Below are 17,134 nucleotides of genomic sequence, written 5' to 3'. Positions count from 1 at the left end.
GGAGATGTTAAGTAGGCAGTTGGACCTGTGGTCTTGAAGCTTAGGGTGGAAGATTGGGGCATTTCTTCTGGAAGTCATCAGCACATAGACAGGATTTAAGGGCATGGGATGCAAGGGGATGAGAGTATGCAGACCCAAAATAGGCAACTTTGGCAGAGGATTATTTTGAGCTGACGGCAATAGAGAAACAGCAGATACAGGAAACGCTCTCTACCCTTCTCCTATCTGCCTAAATGTAGGGTATAAATTTTCCTTGGTGAAGGTGTCTTCCCTTCCCTCAACCGCACCAGAAAGAAAAGAGCTCTTAATCACCAGAGACACTCACATCACACTGATGCTGCAGGAGATTGAATCTGCATTACAAACCTTACTAAAATAACACTTAAGTTTAAGTTTCCCTTTCCTACAATTTATCACTCCTAGAAGCTTAAACCCTTTTTTCTTTGTCTTCACAATTTACAGCTTCACAATTTATAGCTCTTTATTAAGCTGGTATATCAAACCCTGGCCTAACTGCTTCTTTGGGTATCAATTCTTTCCTTAAAAGGCCTCCATATACATACATAATAAGCCCTTTCTCCTGTTAACCTGGCTTTTGCCAGTTTAATTTGCAGGGCCCCAGGAACTGAATATAAGAGGGTAGAGAAAAAAGATTTTTCCTCCCCTACAGGTGAAATGCGATTATCTGAAGAGAGAGCAGAGAGAGGGGTCTGAGGACTGAACATGGGGCTCTCCAACACTGAAAGGCCAGCCAGAGGAGGGGATCCAGCAGAGGAAACTGAGGAAGGCCGCCAGTGAAGCTAAAGGAGAGCATGGTGTCCCAGAAGCCAAGAGAAAAGAGGATTTCAAGAAGGAGGGTGGTCAGCCATGTCTACTATTGCTAAGATGCTGAGTAAGCTGAGAACAGGGAAGCCATCACTGGGTTTGCAGAAGGAGGCTGCTGGGGATCTTGCAAGTACAGACTCTGGAAAGGCGGGATAACCTCTTGATTGATGTGGACCCAGAAGAGAAGGAAAGGGAGGAAGGGAGAGGTTGGCTACACTTTTGAGAAGTTTTCCTGTGAAGGGGAGCAGAAAAATGAGGTAGCTGGAGGGCAGTGCAGGGGTCCAGGGGGTTGTCTACTAAGAAGGGAGAGGGGCGCCTGGGTGGCTCAGGCAGTTAAGTGTCCAACTCTTGATTTCAGCTCAGGTCATGATCTCACGGTTCATGAGTTGGAGCCCCACGTCGGGCTCTGTGCTGACAGTGTAGAATCCTGCTTGGGATTCTCCTTCTCTCCCTCTCTCTCTCTGCCCCTCCCTTGCTCACCCTCTCTGTCTCTCAAAATACATAAATAAACTTTTAAAAAAAAGGGAGAAAATGCAGCATGTTTGCCTACTAATCGAGGACACTTTGACAAATGCATGGGAGTGGGAATTGTAGGAACAGAATCTTTGAGCAAGTTGGAGGGGATGGAACCTAGTGAAACAGGCATTTAAAAGTGGACAATTCATGTGCTGTCATAACAGGGCAAAACGGTTCCACGTGATGCATGGATTTGGCATTGTGAGGATAAGAGAGTCTCTGGTGGCTTTTATTTTCTCAGTGAAGTGTGAGCAGAGTGAGGGGTGTGAGAGGCTGGAGGTGGGAAGAAGGGACATAAGCGGTGAGCGCTGACATCGTAGGAAGGTGGTAGGAGGGCCGGCCTGGTACCCAGGGCCACTGACAGAAGGTTAGATCGGCCAGCATGATGGCACTGTTTTCTCCAGCCACATTCAGCTGCTTGGGTGCAGGTGAGGAATAGGTGGAAAGCTGGCATTTTGATGGTGGCCAAGTGGAGACAGGGGCACAGCACATGGAGAGCAGGGCAAGGAAGTTAAGGGTCCTTGCAGAAGGAATAAATCTAAACTGGATTGGAAAAGAAGTAAGGGGCGGGGCGGGGGGGGGTGGCACCTGGGAAGCTCAGTTGATTGAGTGTCCAACTTCAGCTCAGGTTGTGATTTCGCGGTTTGTGGGTTCAAGCCCGGTGTTGGGATCTGTGCTGACAGCTCAGAGCCTGGAGCCTCCTTCGTATTCTGTGTCTTCCTCTCTCTCTGCCCCTCCCCCACTCACACTTTGTCTCTCTCTCCTTCAAAAATAAATAAACATTAAAAAAAAATTAGGGGCGCCTGGGTGGCGCAGTCGGTTAAGCGTCCGACTTCAGCCAGGTCACGATCTCGCGGTCCGTGAGTTTGAGCCCCGTGTCGGGCTCTGGGCTGATGGCTCAGAGCCTGGAGCCTGTTTCCAATTCTGTGTCTCCCTCTCTCTCTCTGCCCCTCCCCCGTTCATGCTCTGTCTCTCTCTGTCCCAAAAATAAATAAACGTTGAAAAAAAAAATTTTAGGGGCGCCTGGGTGGCGCAGTCGGTTAAGCGTCCGACTTCAGCCAGGTCACGATCTCACGGTCCGTGAGTTCGAGCCCCGCGTCGGGCTCTAGGCTGATGGCTCAGAGCCTGGAGCCTGTTTCCGATTCTGTGTCTCCCTCTCTCTCTGCCCTTCCCCTGTTCATGCTCTGTCTCTCTCTGTCCCAAAAATAAATAAACGTTGAAAAAAAATAATTAAAAAAAAATTAAAGGGGATGCCTGGGTGGCTCAGTTGGTTAAGCGTCCAACTTCAGCTCAGGTCATGATCTCGCAGTTCATGAGTTCGAGCCCTGTGTCGGGCTCTGTGCTGACAGCTCAGAGCCTGGAGCCTGCTTCTGATTCTGTGTCTCCCTCTATCTCTCTGTCCCTCCCCCACTCATGCTCTGTCTCTTAAAAATAAAATGTTAAAAAAAAATTAAGGAAATAGGACACTGCAGGTCCTGAGGTCCCAGGATCATTGTTCTGGGACAATAGAGGAGGAGAGCTGGAATGACAGAAGGAGGTGGTCAGAGGAAGAGATGTTTGGAGTCAAAAGCTTTGAAGGTAGTGCAGTTCCTGGTCATAGCAAAGACAGAGGTAGAGTGGGGTGGGACAGAGAAGAGCATCTCTATAGACGAGATGGCCGAGGGCCATGCGCCCTGGGTTTCGATGGGTCACACTCAGAAGACGGGAGAGGGGTGCAGAGGAAGGCAGTGATCAAGACCTCCTCAGTGAGCGAGCAGGAGACGTGCCCTGGTGACTGGCTAGTGAACAGCAGAGCTGAAATTCAAACCCCAGACCAGAGCCCTCGCTCTCTCCCTGACCACTGTGTCACCCTCACGTTGTCTCCTGGTGATGCAGATTTTCTCAGTCTGACAACAGAGACGTGAACAGCCACCCGCCTGCTGAACGGTGTGTGTCAGGGAGCTTTGTAAGGCACTTTCTGCACGGCAGGCATGAAATCCAGTCTGCTGCCCTGTGGGTACAGGGCACACTACGCACTTCAGCTCTCGGCACACCTGCTTCTGAGATGCTCACTGGGCCAGATGTGTGCTCACTAGTTTGACCACGGTCCCTCGCCATCAAGGACTGTGCTGCTTCAGGAATTTGAGGCTCGTGTGTAGGTGGTGATGGCAGGAAAAGGGACTTAATGCAGCTGCTGGGTTCCTGACATACTGGCTGAATGCTGCACCTCACTCTAAATACAATGAAGTGCCTGGGTCTACTTCTAGAAGCCCTGGGGTAAAGCCCTCTGCAAACTGAAGCTTTCTTTTTACAAGGCGAATCGTCATCTGATTTTCATATTTTACTTTTTCTTAAACTGGTGCCTAGGTAGACTTGAGAATCTTGCACACAGCCATTCATCCCACAGATATTCCTGGAGCCCCTCCCATGTGCCAAGCCCTGTGCTGGCCAATGGGAGGCACAGCAGAGATCGGAAGACACGGGTGCTGGCAGGACTGGACACTGGCAGGATAGGGCCCTGCGCTTCCTCGTCATTGGCGCTGACAAAGGCAGGGTTCTCTTCCCTGCCTGCTGCCTGGGGCTTCCAGACCTCCCCCAGCGCTGGCTCACCTGCCACCTTTCCTTCCTTACCTTCCATTTAAACATAGAATCCGGGCATCAAAAACTGCATGGTCTCCAAAATGCACCCTGCCCTCCTAAGAAAGGCCAACCAGCCCAACGTGGGCAGAGTTTTATGTGTTCCTTTCCCTCTCGGCCCAGGCTGTCTCTGCAGCATTTCTGGCAGGCCCTGGTGTGAGGAGCTCAGAATTCAGAACACTTGGCATCAGGGAATGAGATGGTGGCCATTTGGAAAGGATTAGGAAGAAGTCACACACAGTGCGATTTGGGGTTTGTGTTTATCTCAACTGTAACTTTCCAGAAAGCTGGGACACCCAATTCCAATAAAAGCTCCCCAAGTATTTTTGGAGGCATTGTGATGGTGCTGGATTGTGTGGGTGGGCATGGTTTTTCCCAGTTTGTGCAATTGTGTTTAGTTACTGGGAAAACTTCTGTCCAATTTGTGAACCAATATCCGGTTCCCAAGGGGTGTGTCCTGGGCAGGATGGGGAGAAGGTAGCACTGCTAGGCTGAGGGCTAGAATTTAACAGGGTCTCCTTAGGGCTGGGGACCAGGGGCTGTGGCCAAGGCCAGGCCATATGGGGAATCAGGGTCGGTGAGAGAGCTGGGACCAGAAGTCTGGTTTCTTCGTTTAGGACTGAACTTTTGCTACGACTCCTGGGGCAACAGGGGCTGAGTCTCAGAATCGTCTGGTGTGGTTTCATGCTAAGCATCGTGTAGGGCCCCAGGCAGGGGAGGAAAGGACCAAGGTGACTCAGCCACAGAGACAGCACTGTCAGCCAGGGGAAGCCCCGCTAGAGTGAGCTGGCTGCTTGCTGCACACCTGCCAGCCGCTGAGAGATCGTTAAACCAATGGCCCAGCGGAGAGGCCAGGGAATAGCCAGTCCCTCTGGCTCCAGAGTGGGGAGGGAGAGGGAGGAGGGGGGAGATTCCTGGAGCCCAGCCTGGGCCCAGCTTTTTGCATTTAAGAAAAATGTTTTTATTACTATGTCCAGTAGTCCAAGGTTGTCAGTTACTAACACTCATTCATTCATTCCATCCATTCAACAAATGTTGATTAATCACCTATTTTGTGCCAAGCATTATGCTTCATGATTTACAGAAATGGTCTCTTTGCTTTAATTATCTCCATCCATCTCCAGATACAGTGCCCACTTTATAGTAGTCATTCAGTGCATGCCTATTATTGTTAACTGTAGCAGTGACAAGCCCCACTAAGACAGAGCTCCTAGCCTGGAAGAAGAGAAAGGGAGAAGAATTTCTGACACCTATGTGCTGGCTCCTGTGACAGTTTTGATATAGCTTGCATTATTTCCAGGGAAACTGCCATAGAGACAAATAGTTGCCACAAGTCTGGGGCCAGTAAGAGGGACTTCATAGAAGGTCTCGCTCTAGTGGCCCCATTTGAGTTGGGCTTTGAGGACCAAGTTCACTGGGTAGAAAATGGAGAGAAAGGGAAGAGCATTGCAGGTCAAGAGAACAACAAAAGCCATGGCCTGGAGGCTCAAAGTGCCTATAGTTTGGGGATGGGGGTGAGTGGGAAGGGTTGGGGTGTAGTGGGGTGGGGAGTAGGGGAGGGATGGCCAGAAGTTAAGAGTGGCTACGGAGGGGGGTGCATTGGCAGGTCCTTGGTTTCATGTGCTCCCCTAACATCTGGGCACGTTTGCCTCCAGGATAAGACCTTGAGCAGAGCCTTTCATAAACCAGCTGGCCCTTGGGAACTGAGCTGGCTGCATCCCCAGACTTTCCCGGCTGGTGTGTGGACCTTCTTTCTGGTCCTTATTCGGTTTTCTGTCCTCACCTCTCCGTGTCCACTGCTGCTAGCCCAAGTGCAAGGCTGAGGGCCCTCAAGTCATGGGGTCCCCTCTCTGAGCAGGAGCTTGGGACAAAGTTCCCTTCCACACAGGCTCCCAGAGTTCTGGTGAGCTCTGCACAAAGCACTATGCTTATCTACCTTCTCTCATCTGCCCGGAAGTCTCCCTCCCAGAGAGGAGCAGTTGTAAACGATGGAAAGCAAGCAGCCCTCAGTTCATTGAAGCCATTGGGTTTGCGAGGAGCACAGCAGAGCCAAATCCAAGTCCTTAAATTGTGCTTGAGCCCTTGCTGATACCTCCTCATGTTCTCCTCCTCCACCCCCACCTCCCAGCAGACTGAAGACCGGGCTGTGATCCTTCCCTGTCGGTGGTAATGAGGGGCTCAGGGGCAGCAGAGAGGATGCTGGGTGGTCAAGAGTCCTGAATCTTCTATCCTGCCAATGACGCACTTGCTGTGTGACCCCAAGCAAGTCGCTTAACCTCCCTGAGCCTATTTCTTCATCTGTGAAATGGGATAATAGCTTCCTCTTTGCTGTCCTTGGGTTTTTGAAAGGTTCCTGAGTAAACATGTTTTCCGGTGAAAGCATGGTAAACCGGCAAGCATGACATGAGGGGGAGACCACCAGCGAGAGTGATAAGGCTTCAGCTCTCGCTCCTGCTCCCCAGAACAGAGGCCCTGGGTGCTGGCACAGTAGAGTCTGGAGAGGGGAGATGCTGGCAACCCCTGCAGCCTCCCCTGTCCTGCCCTAGGAGGCCTCTGACTGGGAATGCTTCTCTGCCCATCAGGGGCACTGAGGTAGCCCCAGGGTAAAGAGGACCTGGAGCGACACCCTGGCTCCCGCCCACAGGGTGGCTACTCACTGCAGTGCTGTCCTCCAGTGGCCTCCCCCTGCAGTCCCATCTCAGAGAAGCATGGCAGGGCCTGACTTCAGCCACCTCTGCCTCTGCTGCTCTCAGCTCCATCACCTCCCCCTAAGACTGAGCACTGCCAAGAGGCCCTAGCCCACCTGGGAAACCAGGGGTTCGGGCAGCAGTTGGCCCACCAGGGCTCCATTCTGAGAGTGGAGAACAGAGAAGCACCAGGAGACACTGGTCTAACCCACCACTCAATCATCCATTCAATTATTCCCTAAATAGGTTCTTTAAAAAGATTACCAGAGCACACACATGTGAAGAATTAGTAAGACGTTCTAGTTGAGGAACCAAATAAAATGCATTTTAAAAAGCACCCTTCCAGGCCAGTTATGTAACAGTGCAGGACAGCAACACACCCCAGAGGCAGTGGCCAATGAGAGGGCAGCAGATGCCACGCTGCAGGTGTGGCTGGGACCCAGAGGGTTGTGCCCAGGGTGGTGTGTGTGGGTGAGCTGCAGGGGGTGAGTACTGCCTCAGTTTCCCTCCTGTGCAGTGAGGCAACTTGCCAATGGGGCCACTTCTGGGCAGCTGATGGTTCCTGAGGGCTTGCCAGGCACTGCACACACGGACTAGCTCCTTCAGTCCTTAAAGTAACTCCATGGGGCAGGAGCCATCATTATCCTCACTTTCTAGAGGAAACACAGGTGAGAAGAGGTATATCTACGCACCAGGAGCCCATGGATTGTAAATGGCAGAATGGGGACAGGAAGTCAAGCCGGCAGGCTGCATAGCTGGCGTGTTTAGTCCACATTATACTGCACTGGGAGAATGGGAGCAAATCACCTTCCTAGATGTGAGAATGTCAGAGCTGGAAGGGACCCCAGGGACTGCAGGGACTCCCTCCTTTTAGGAATGGAGAAACTGAGGTAGTGGGAGGTGATGTGTCCTGTCCAAAGCCACAGGGCCAGTGAGTGGCAGAGGTGGGTCTCAGCTGCCAGCCCCTGATTCACTGCTGCTTCCCTACACCCTGGCTAGTAGAGGTGCGGCCTGGGGACCAGTGATATGGATGTCACTGAAAGCCCGTGAGGAATGCAGAGTCTCAGGTTCCCCCAGACCTACTGGGCAGACACCTGCGTGTTGACAAGAACCGAGATTCACATGTACTTTATAGTTTGAGAAGCACTGCTCTGTGCTACTCTGCCTTCCTGCCCTGCACTATGTATTACTGTGAGCACAACAATACTGTATCCAGACACAGTAAAACCTGAAATTATAAAATTCTGGCATCTCCATCCTGGGCTCACCTGGGGGTGAGTCCTCTGGGATCTAGGGGAAGCAGAGCAGGTCCCCCACAGCTCGATCCTTCAAGGACACAGGTACACCAGTCACCGCTGACTGCTACTGAGCTGGGAGCTTAGTCCTGAGCTGGGGTTGCCAAGCCCAAGGAAGGGGTGACACTCACAGACAGGATCCAGAGCATCCTCCCCCATCACCACTGATGGCTAGTAGAGGCAGCCTAGAGTGCCGTGAGGAACAGCTAGATTGGAGGCGGGCCTGGGAATGGCAGATTCAGGACAAAACTCCCTGGGGCAGAGCCTGACAGCAAGGGTGGCAGCCAAGGGCTGGCTTGGGCTGAGGGCCTGGGGGTTTTGATTCTCTCTCTGCTCTCTCCTGGCACCTCCCCTACTACTGTGAAAGGCTCTTCTCAATCCCATGGAAAGTCCTGTGTCCTCATAGCCTCAAGCCCCTCCACCTCCCGACTCCTCCCTACACAGATATCCCGCCCCTGCCCCTGAGTGCAGTTAGCGCTTGAGACTGCCCACCTCAGCCCACACACATTCCGGTCTGCTGGCTGGCATCCCCTGTCCCAGCCCTGGGCCCTGGGGAAGGGAGTGGAACTAGACAGGAGCCAGGGGAGGGTCAGAAGACTGGGCAAGACCCGGGCTAGGAGTGACCACAGGAACACAGTGGCTTTTTGCTCTGTCTCTCAGCTCCTCTGAATCTGAGGCGGCCATACAGGGGCAAGGAGAGTCCCATTGTAGATGACATGGCTGGGGGCACCACACCCCACCTTCAAACACAGACCACCTTCAGATGGAGTAGGAGCTTCTCCCTGGAGGACACCTCGAAGGCACCTGACTGACTTGGCTGCTCCTGAGATGTCCTATTCTCCTTTCTATAAGCTCTTCCCTTTTCTCCCTGAGGTACAGCTAAATGTTCCCCTGACCCGCCGTGTGACCTTGGGAACCTCTCCCCCTCTCTAACCTTACGTGAAATGAACAAGGCTAAATTAGCCCTCTTCAGGCGGGTCTTGGAGGAGCTCTAGGGGGTCCTCGGAGAAGCTTTTGGGGAGAGCATGGCATCCAAGAGTAGGCCTGACGGGCAGGGCTCCAATCAGAGCAGCTTTGCTACTGTCTGTTTTCTATAATGGGAGGCTTGTTGGCTTTTGTTGGCAAAATGGTCTAAATGCTTGGGAGACTTTTATGGTAGTGTCTAGCTGGGATCCCTGAGGGGTAGATCTTTGCTCCTGTGGCACAATTTGGGCCATTCCAGGCTGTGGCCCAGTCAGGGCTGAGGGGAAGAATGCTCTCCTTCAGCTGGCTCGGCCCAGGAGTGGTGGGAGACGGTCCCCAGGAGTACAGGGGACAGGAAGGAAGAGGCTCCAGGTACCCCTCTCTCTCAGTCTTTGATGGCCTGGCAGCTATTCCCATCTGTTCCTCTTTCCTGCCATTCTTCATTCACCCAGAACTTCCCAAAGGAAGCAATTCTCATTAAAGCAATGGAGGCTAAAAATGCTGAAGCCACAGGCTTGTTCAAGGGGCGTCTCAGCCCCAGGGACTGAATGCAATCCTGGAGAAAACTAAGTGGCAGTCTGTGGCCTGTTTCCATGGAACAAGCAGCTGGATAACTGGTCTCTGTCAGGCCATGGAGAGGTATAGGCTCAGCTTGGGGGAGACCAGACAGTCCCTCACTTGGAAGGGGCTGGCCACAGAAGCCACGAAGACAGCAGTATCCACTGACTCAGCAATTTCACCACTGAGAATTCAACCCAAGGAGATATTACAGGAGGAAAAGGCCATCTGCATAAAGATGATCACTGTGGCATTACTCAAAATAGCCCCAAACAGGGAACCACCCGGCTTCCCAGCAATAGGGGTAGTAAATTATAGAACATCAACCAGATGGAATATTATGCACCCACTAAAATTAGCATGTGAAGGCTATGTGGAAACCTAGAAACAACACTGATGATAAAATGTTAACAAAAGGGAAGCAGCTTAGCACAGCTCAGTTCTCTTTCTTTTCCCTATGAAAGGTGTGCCAGAGAACTACAGTTGTATTATGAGTGATTTGCTCTCTTGTTCACTGAATAAATAATGATCGAGTGTCCACCATGTGCTGGGGTCAGGGCTGGATGCTGCGGATGGGTGTGGATGAGAATGCGTTTCCTTAAAGGTCCTTCAAAGCTGTCATAGCACCATCTTTCAATAAAAAATAGTTGATGGGGGAAATAAGTGAGGAAAGGGGCTCCATTCCTTCTGGGTAATGTTATTTGCCTCCTGGGATCAGAACCACCTCCAGTTGGATTACATACATGTTAGAAGAAAACCGAATGTAAATGTGGCGGTGACATTTCAGTCTTATAATGTCTTAGTTTCCTTTGAAGTGAAAACAGTTTTAAAAATCCATGTGAAAAAAAGAGGAAAAAAGTTAGGACTTGTTACTAATCTCGCGACTGAATAATTAAGTGTGCCTAATTCTGAAAGTAGCAAGCTAAATTATGCAGTGTCAACAGTGACAACTCTTATACCTACACCATCCCGTCTAGAGCGGCATGGTTTTAACTTTATAGCTCAAATACGCTGCCAGCAAACCTAATAAAAGGAAGCAAAAATATTTCTGTTTATATCAAGCTGCCATTTGAGAAAGACTTTTAAATATGTTCTTCCCTATGTGTAAATCTGACAGCAGTTGCATAATTAAAACCCCAGTAGAGAGTTTCCTTTTAATCTTTTCAAAGTAAACCAGTAAAACATCCTTTAGGATGTGAAACGATGGATTAATACCCTTTGGATTGCTTGAATATCTTTGAGCTAGAGCACTGCCTCCAAGAATATTGTTTAGTGCGAACAGAACACAAGCCGCCATCTTTACCTGGAGGAGTTCATGTAATCACAGGAGATGCAGATAATGATCTGCCAAAGGCCACACATGGATCTACGATGAGCTAGACTTGTCTTGGATTTTGTTAAATGGAGGAATGAATAAATGAATGCATTCACATTAAAACAAACTTGATTTCAACCCCTTAGGAATATGTCACATCGCATAAATGAAAGAAATACTACTACTCAGGGTTTCAGTTCAGTGTAAGCAACCAATATGAATAATTTAGACCACAAAGTGGATTTGTATTTTGCTTGAGCTCTTCAGGCTGACTTCCTATACAGCCTCAACTACTGCTGAACAATCACTGGCAAATTTTCCCACTGGATCTGTACCATGTGGGCACACATGTGTCTATACCACTGCAAACTACCTAGCTCTGGTATGGGGCCCTGTTCAAGCCAAATGTCCAGACAAATATTCCATGTTATCATGGTGTTCCATCTAACCCTAAATACAGCCACATGTGTGTCTCCCTCTAGCTGAAGGCCCATTCCTGCCCCTTCTTCCCTTTCCCTATGTGTGTGTGTGTGTGTGTGTGTGTGTGTGCGTGCGTGCGTACACACACACACACACACACACACACACACACACTGGGGCAAAAGAAGGCAGAAAGCAAGTGGTTTCCATCTCTGTACCATTCTGATAAACACCAGAAGGTCTCCTACTTGTTAGTACCTGTCTCTGACCTTCTTGGTATTGGCTCTTGCCTTCCCAGCTGTCTTAGACCTGCCAGATGCTTCTCATCTGTCTGACCTCTAACATATGTTTGATCCTTCAAGTGTTCTCTGGACTTAATCAGTTCTTGGCCTGACCAACAGACCAGTTCTCCTGCCCAGCCCTGCCCTAATGTCAGACCATCCCCCACACACCCATTATTAAATACTTCAGTCTCAAACAAGAAGGTGTCCGCCACTTATATGCATGAAACTGGTAGACCAAACACTGCACAACATGGATTCTCGATCCAGCTGAACATATAATTAACTGTGACCTGAGACAATTCCCTTAGAACTTTGCACCACACGGGACTGGACTAAAGGTCTCCTCCTTGTTCTAATCATCTTTAGTGAAAATAGCCAGGATATGTTGCCCATAAATACTATGATCCATCTGCTGTGGAATATGCTTTAACCTGTGTCTTATAGAATAAACTTTAACTTTTCAAAACGTAGCACCAGGCCTGACATACACAACACATCAATATTTATAGAATAAATAAAGGAAGATTTGTCCATACGAACATCTAGATGAATCATTTAGCAGGGTCCATGCACCACCAAAGAGGAATGCCCACCGTTGCATGGGCCATCTATACCACGATATCCACTGATCAGAGAAAACGGAGTGCATGCTAATTTTCCTCTTCACTGGATGAGGTGGCAGGCAGAGAATCCTGACTGCCCATTTTGGACCAAGCTGTGGCTTCCTGAGCTGCTAAATCCACAAAAGCACCAATACTAATAATAATTGTCTCTGAAGACTCAGGGCATTTAAGGGAAAGAAATGATGTAAGCAGAAGAGAAACTGATGTATGTAGACCTTTACTTACATCCCATCTAAGTATATTTTGCAAGAGAAGGCTGAAGTGACAACCATGCTACTTTGGGATTCAGCAGAACTTATCTGACAGAAGTGACCAGTTTGAACCAGTGCTCCAGGCCATGGCAGCACGTGGATCCTGCTACTCGTGTAGCTGTCTTGGCATCCCTGCAAAGGTCTAGTTCAATGCTAAGTTGTCCACAGGCTAGTTCCTGTCCCTGAGTGTAGCTCCCCTGAGAGATGAATGTCTCCGTGCAGCAAATTTTGGAAACAATGTGCTGGGTCATTCGTAACAGCCACATGCTTCACTGTAGCCCTCCTACACTGCTTGCCTACATCTGAAAACACAAATCAAGAAAGAGAACATAGTTCCTTTCTGCTTGACTAAAGAACAGCCACTCCTGCCAGTAGCTTAAAGGCTGGGGCTTGGAACAGTTTGCCAACACACAGACTTGATTTCATGCAAGGACTGAGAGAAGCTTTAGAAGCTGTGGCTGGGCAGTGCATGAAGAAATTGATGGGTGCTCATCCGAGAGGCACAGAGACCAACAGGTCACTGGCATGGGGCCCCATCTGGATGGACTCACTCCCTGTAGGGGAAGAGGACACTGCTAACACCTCTCCCTTTAGCGTGTACGTTCCATTAGGAAGCTGAAGCCAGAGCATGTAACCGGGAGAGAAATGCTGTGGCCATCCAATATGTGCACAGGTGTGCCTCTAGGTGGAAGAAAGCAAAAGGGTGTGTTTCCAAGAGGAAGAGCACAAATCAGTAATGAGCTATCAGTGCATGATGTCATCCTCTAGGACTAAGCATCCTTAGTACTTTTAAAGCACTTAAAAAAAAACTCTAGTTGCTATAGCAACTTGATGCAGCTCTTACAAGGGGATTTTTTTGAGGGGGGTCATTTTATATCTTCAATCACCATAACAACATGATATAGCTTTTAAAAGGTATTTTTACCAAATTTGTGTGTGCTTTGGGCTTGGGCCATATTTGCCATTTCTATTTAAAATAATCAGATGAAGCATGACACATGAAAAATCATTGAAGGAAAGGAAGCCCTTTTGTAGACTATACATATACACTCAGAGAGACATCTCTAAGCTGCTCATATCCTGCACATGGATGAAGTCTTTCTCTGCCTCCCAGCAGCCATCTGTGATGGCTTACACTGGCCAGTTGGTCTATGCCCACCTCTGAGCTGGCATACAAAACCAGCCCAGAGCCTACCCATGGAAGTTGTGTCTATGCAATCCCTCACTTCTCAACCCAGTGAAACCAGCCCTCTCCTCCAAAACTACCACCAGGAGATAGTGCCTTGGGGTGACTAGTGATATGGCCAGCCAAATGCCCTCTCCCACCCTGGAGCTCAAAGCAGGAGCGGACAGCACACACACACAAAATCTCACCGAAGTGGCAATCCTGTATTTATTCTGCACTCTGTAGTAACTGAGGAGGAGGTCTGTTTCACATGACACCCAGCATCCTCAGAAAGGGGGGATGGGGAAAGTGTGTGACAGGAGAAGAAAAAAGAAGGAAGGGGTGTAGTGCTGAGCAGCCAGTGGCTCCAAGATCTCTACAGGAGAGGCTGGTGGGATGGGGGTGGGGGTGTGAAAGTAGAAGTGGGGGGCTTGAAAGAGTATTTACACATCATATTTTGTGTGGTTCTGAAACCGTGAACTGTTTATACCAAACATAAGAAGGAATTATAAAAAGTATGGAGAAACTGCCCCCTCCCCACCCCACCCGGTTACCCCTTGGTGCCACTATTGGTTGGAGAAGATGGCAAGGTAACGAGAGAGGTCAAGAAATTGGAGGAGAAGCTGGGAAGCGGGTGGAGGGAGAAGGGGGAGAAAATCCAAGTGGGAAGGCGGGCGGAATAAGAGCGCTGAAATCCTGGCCTCAGAGTCTAACGGGCTTTTCTTTGGTGGAGGGGGAGCTGTAGACTGTAGGAGTAGCGGGTGGGAAGGAGATCAAGGAAAGTGTTCGTTCTCCCCAGGGTAAAGGGCTAGAGGATGCTGAAGAAAAACATGTGGAAAAGAAGAAAGAAGAGAGATTAAAAAAAAAAAGATAAAAACGTGGTGAGTGGAGGGAAAGGGGGGCTTCCCAAATCATCTGCATGAGGAAACAGACCCAGGGGGCGTGAGAAATAGAAGGAAATAGAAGGCCCTAGACGCTTATTCTCACAAGTCCTTTTAGAGGAGAAAACTGAGGCGCACAGAGGTCAAGTTACGGAGCTGGGAAGCGCTAGAGCGCGCGGGAGGCCGCGGGTCAGCCCAGTGGCTGGGTGAGGGTTCTCCCCATTGGGCCGTACTGCCTGGAGAGTCAACGCTAGGTGAGCGCCAGAGACGGGTCTCCCAGGCCACTTACCGCGTCGAAAGCCAGTTAAGAAAGAGAAGGGTCAGGGGGAGGGGGACCGGCGGAGGGGTGAGGGCAAGACGAAACTAGGCAGTGGGGCATTAGAAGGGAAGGGGGAAGCCGAGGGACGCGGACCAGCCGCCGAGCGGTAGAAAGGGTGGCAGGTGAAAGGCGCGGAGAGGAAAGACGCGCGCGGGGCGCGCTGCTCACCTATGGTGGATACCACTGTGCCCACGAAGTAGAAGGCGCCAGGGAAGTCCCAGCGCGGGCGCAGCGCGTCTGCTCGGACGCCGGCAGCCAGCGCGGCCTCGTAGTGCCGGAGGAAGGCGCGCAGCTCTGGCTCCGCCACGCCGTGCGCCGCGCTGAAGTTGCGCAGCGTGGCGCCCCAGCGCGCCCGCGCCTCCGCCTCGCCCGGGCTCTCGAGCGCCGAGAAGACTGTGGCGCCCGCCACCAGGTAGAGGCCGATGAGCGCCGCCAGCAGCACGAAGCGACCCGTGTCCTCGTTGAGGTGCGAGCGTCGGCAGCAGCAGCAGCAGCAGGAGGGGCGCGGCAGGCGGCGGCGGCAGCGGCGGGGCGGGGGCCGGGGGCTGCGGGAGGACATGGTCCGGAGCTCAGCCCCAGGGCCGGGGCGGCGCTCGGGGCCCGGGCCGCGACATCCCCCCCGCGGGAGCAGAAGCGTGAGGATGGTGGCCAGGGGTCGGGGGCCGCCGCGGAGCCCCTTGCCGCTTCTCCCAGAGCCCGGACGGCGGGGCGCCTCGCCTCCGCCTCCTCCTTGGCACTCAGGCCGCACACGGGTCCCGCGGCCCTTGAGGTTCCCGGGCTGGGACGCTCCTCTCCGCGCCCCGACGCCTCGCCGGCTCCCGCGGCTCCTCACCAGCCACCCTCGGGCGCGGGGGTCTGAAGCTAGGCCCCTGCCGCCCTGTGGCCGGCGTCCGCGGGGCCCCGGGCCTCATACTCTTCTCCAGACAGGCCGCGGGCTGCGGGCGGGGCGGGCTGGGGAACCCGGGAGCCTAAGACTGGGACGCCGCAGCAGGGCACGAAGAGAGCCCCTGGGGTCGTCCCATGAGGCGTTCCCTGCTTGGCGGCTCCCAGGCTCAGGCTGCACCGGCAGTCCAGCTCCCACCCCCGGGCCTGAGCCGGCGGCGTCGGCTTCGGAGCCTCAGAACCGAGCCGAGTCCCGGGAAGCGCTCCCTTTCCAGCTCCAGCCGGAGAGCCGCCCGGCACGGAGAGGCGGAGTCACCGGCGCCCGGGGCGGGGTGTTGAAGGCGGGGGGGGGGGGGGGGGAGATAAGGAGGGGAGGGAAGGGGTGGGGAGTTGGGCTGCTGCGACGCCTCCCAGTCGTTCCGGCGGCATTAAATGCGGGGCACCGAAGCAGGTGTCCGGACTGCGGTGCTGGCTACCACCCTGTCGGGGAACCCCGTCCGTCCCCTCCCTGAGCTTCGGCTTCGGAATCCCTTTCTTATCTCCAAGCTGCCGCCAAACTTTGCTCAACTTGGTGGTGCCCTGAGGTCGCAGGGCGTTGGGGGCCACACAACGCGAATCCCCCGACACCCGGTTCTTGGGCTGCAACCGAAGTTTAAGTTCCCTCTTCTTCCTGGATCCTTCGGCAGCGCTAGGTCTCAGAGGGTTCCTTTGCAGAAATGATCCCGCCTGGGAAGGAATGGGGGTGGGGTCACTCGGCTCTTGGAGACCCGGGAGTGAGGGAGTCTCCTCCCCTTCCCAACCTAGCAGGCGGCCGGCGTCAGCACCGCGGACAGCGCATCGGTGCGGCAGCCGGGGGGCGGGCGGCTCTAGGGCTGCCGGGGCCCGCAGCGCGGGGCGAGGCCCGTCATCCTGCTGCGCGGTGCTCCCCAAACCCTGTTCCCCTTTCTCCTTCTCCTGTGTTCCCCCAGTCAGCGGCAGGTACAGTTGCTGAAGCAGAGTGCTGACAGGGCGAGGACGCTGCGGAACAGAGACAGGGGAGGAGTCAGGGGATCGAGGTGCCACCGGAGGAGGAGGAGGCGTCCAAACCCACCCTGCTGCTGGGTCTTCTTTTGCCACCCAGCCCCCTTACCCCTCTAGCCCAGGATCGGGGAGTCTGGATAGGAACCTGGCTGCGGTGGGGTGGGTAGAAGGGTAGAGGAAGCTCACTAGAGGGCTCTCAGGAGGCCGGCGTGGGGGGCGGGGAAAGGGTGTGCTTTTGAGTGTGGCGGGGGCGGGGAATCGTCGTCCCCTGGTCCCGCCGCGCCCAGGAAACAGCAGGTGCTCCGCGCTACCGCGGGAGCTTCTCCGCGAACACAGTCCGGGTTTGGCCTGGGTCACAAAGTTCTGTGGTGAGGAACACCTTAGGTACGGACGAAACACCACCTTATTCAGGCAGCCAGCCCCTTCTCTGCCCCCTTCCGATGACGATGATGAATCCACGCAGATACAGAAAATAAAAACAATGATGGTAACTGTATTTAAATACCCTAGGTGG

General features: G+C 52.6%; 1 protein-coding gene across 1 annotated transcript in view; it reads right to left on the bottom strand.

The window, feature by feature from the left end:
* The window catches only part of KCNK12 (potassium two pore domain channel subfamily K member 12), a 54,841-nt gene extending 38,964 nt beyond the window's left edge, over nt 1-15,877 (bottom strand). The window contains exon 1 of the mRNA XM_040453808.1: nt 14,887-15,877. Within this exon, the coding sequence (XP_040309742.1) occupies nt 14,887-15,277 (391 nt within the window). The 5' untranslated portion in view covers nt 15,278-15,877. The remainder of the gene's footprint in view (nt 1-14,886) is intronic.
* Between the last annotated feature and the right edge of the window lie 1,257 nt (nt 15,878-17,134).

The sequence above is a fragment of the Herpailurus yagouaroundi genome, unplaced genomic scaffold, assembly GCF_014898765.1.
Source record: "Herpailurus yagouaroundi ecotype Mexico unplaced genomic scaffold, PumYag 210, whole genome shotgun sequence".
Taxonomy (NCBI): domain Eukaryota; kingdom Metazoa; phylum Chordata; class Mammalia; order Carnivora; family Felidae; genus Herpailurus; species Herpailurus yagouaroundi.
This window is presented reverse-complemented; position numbering and strand designations above follow the sequence as displayed.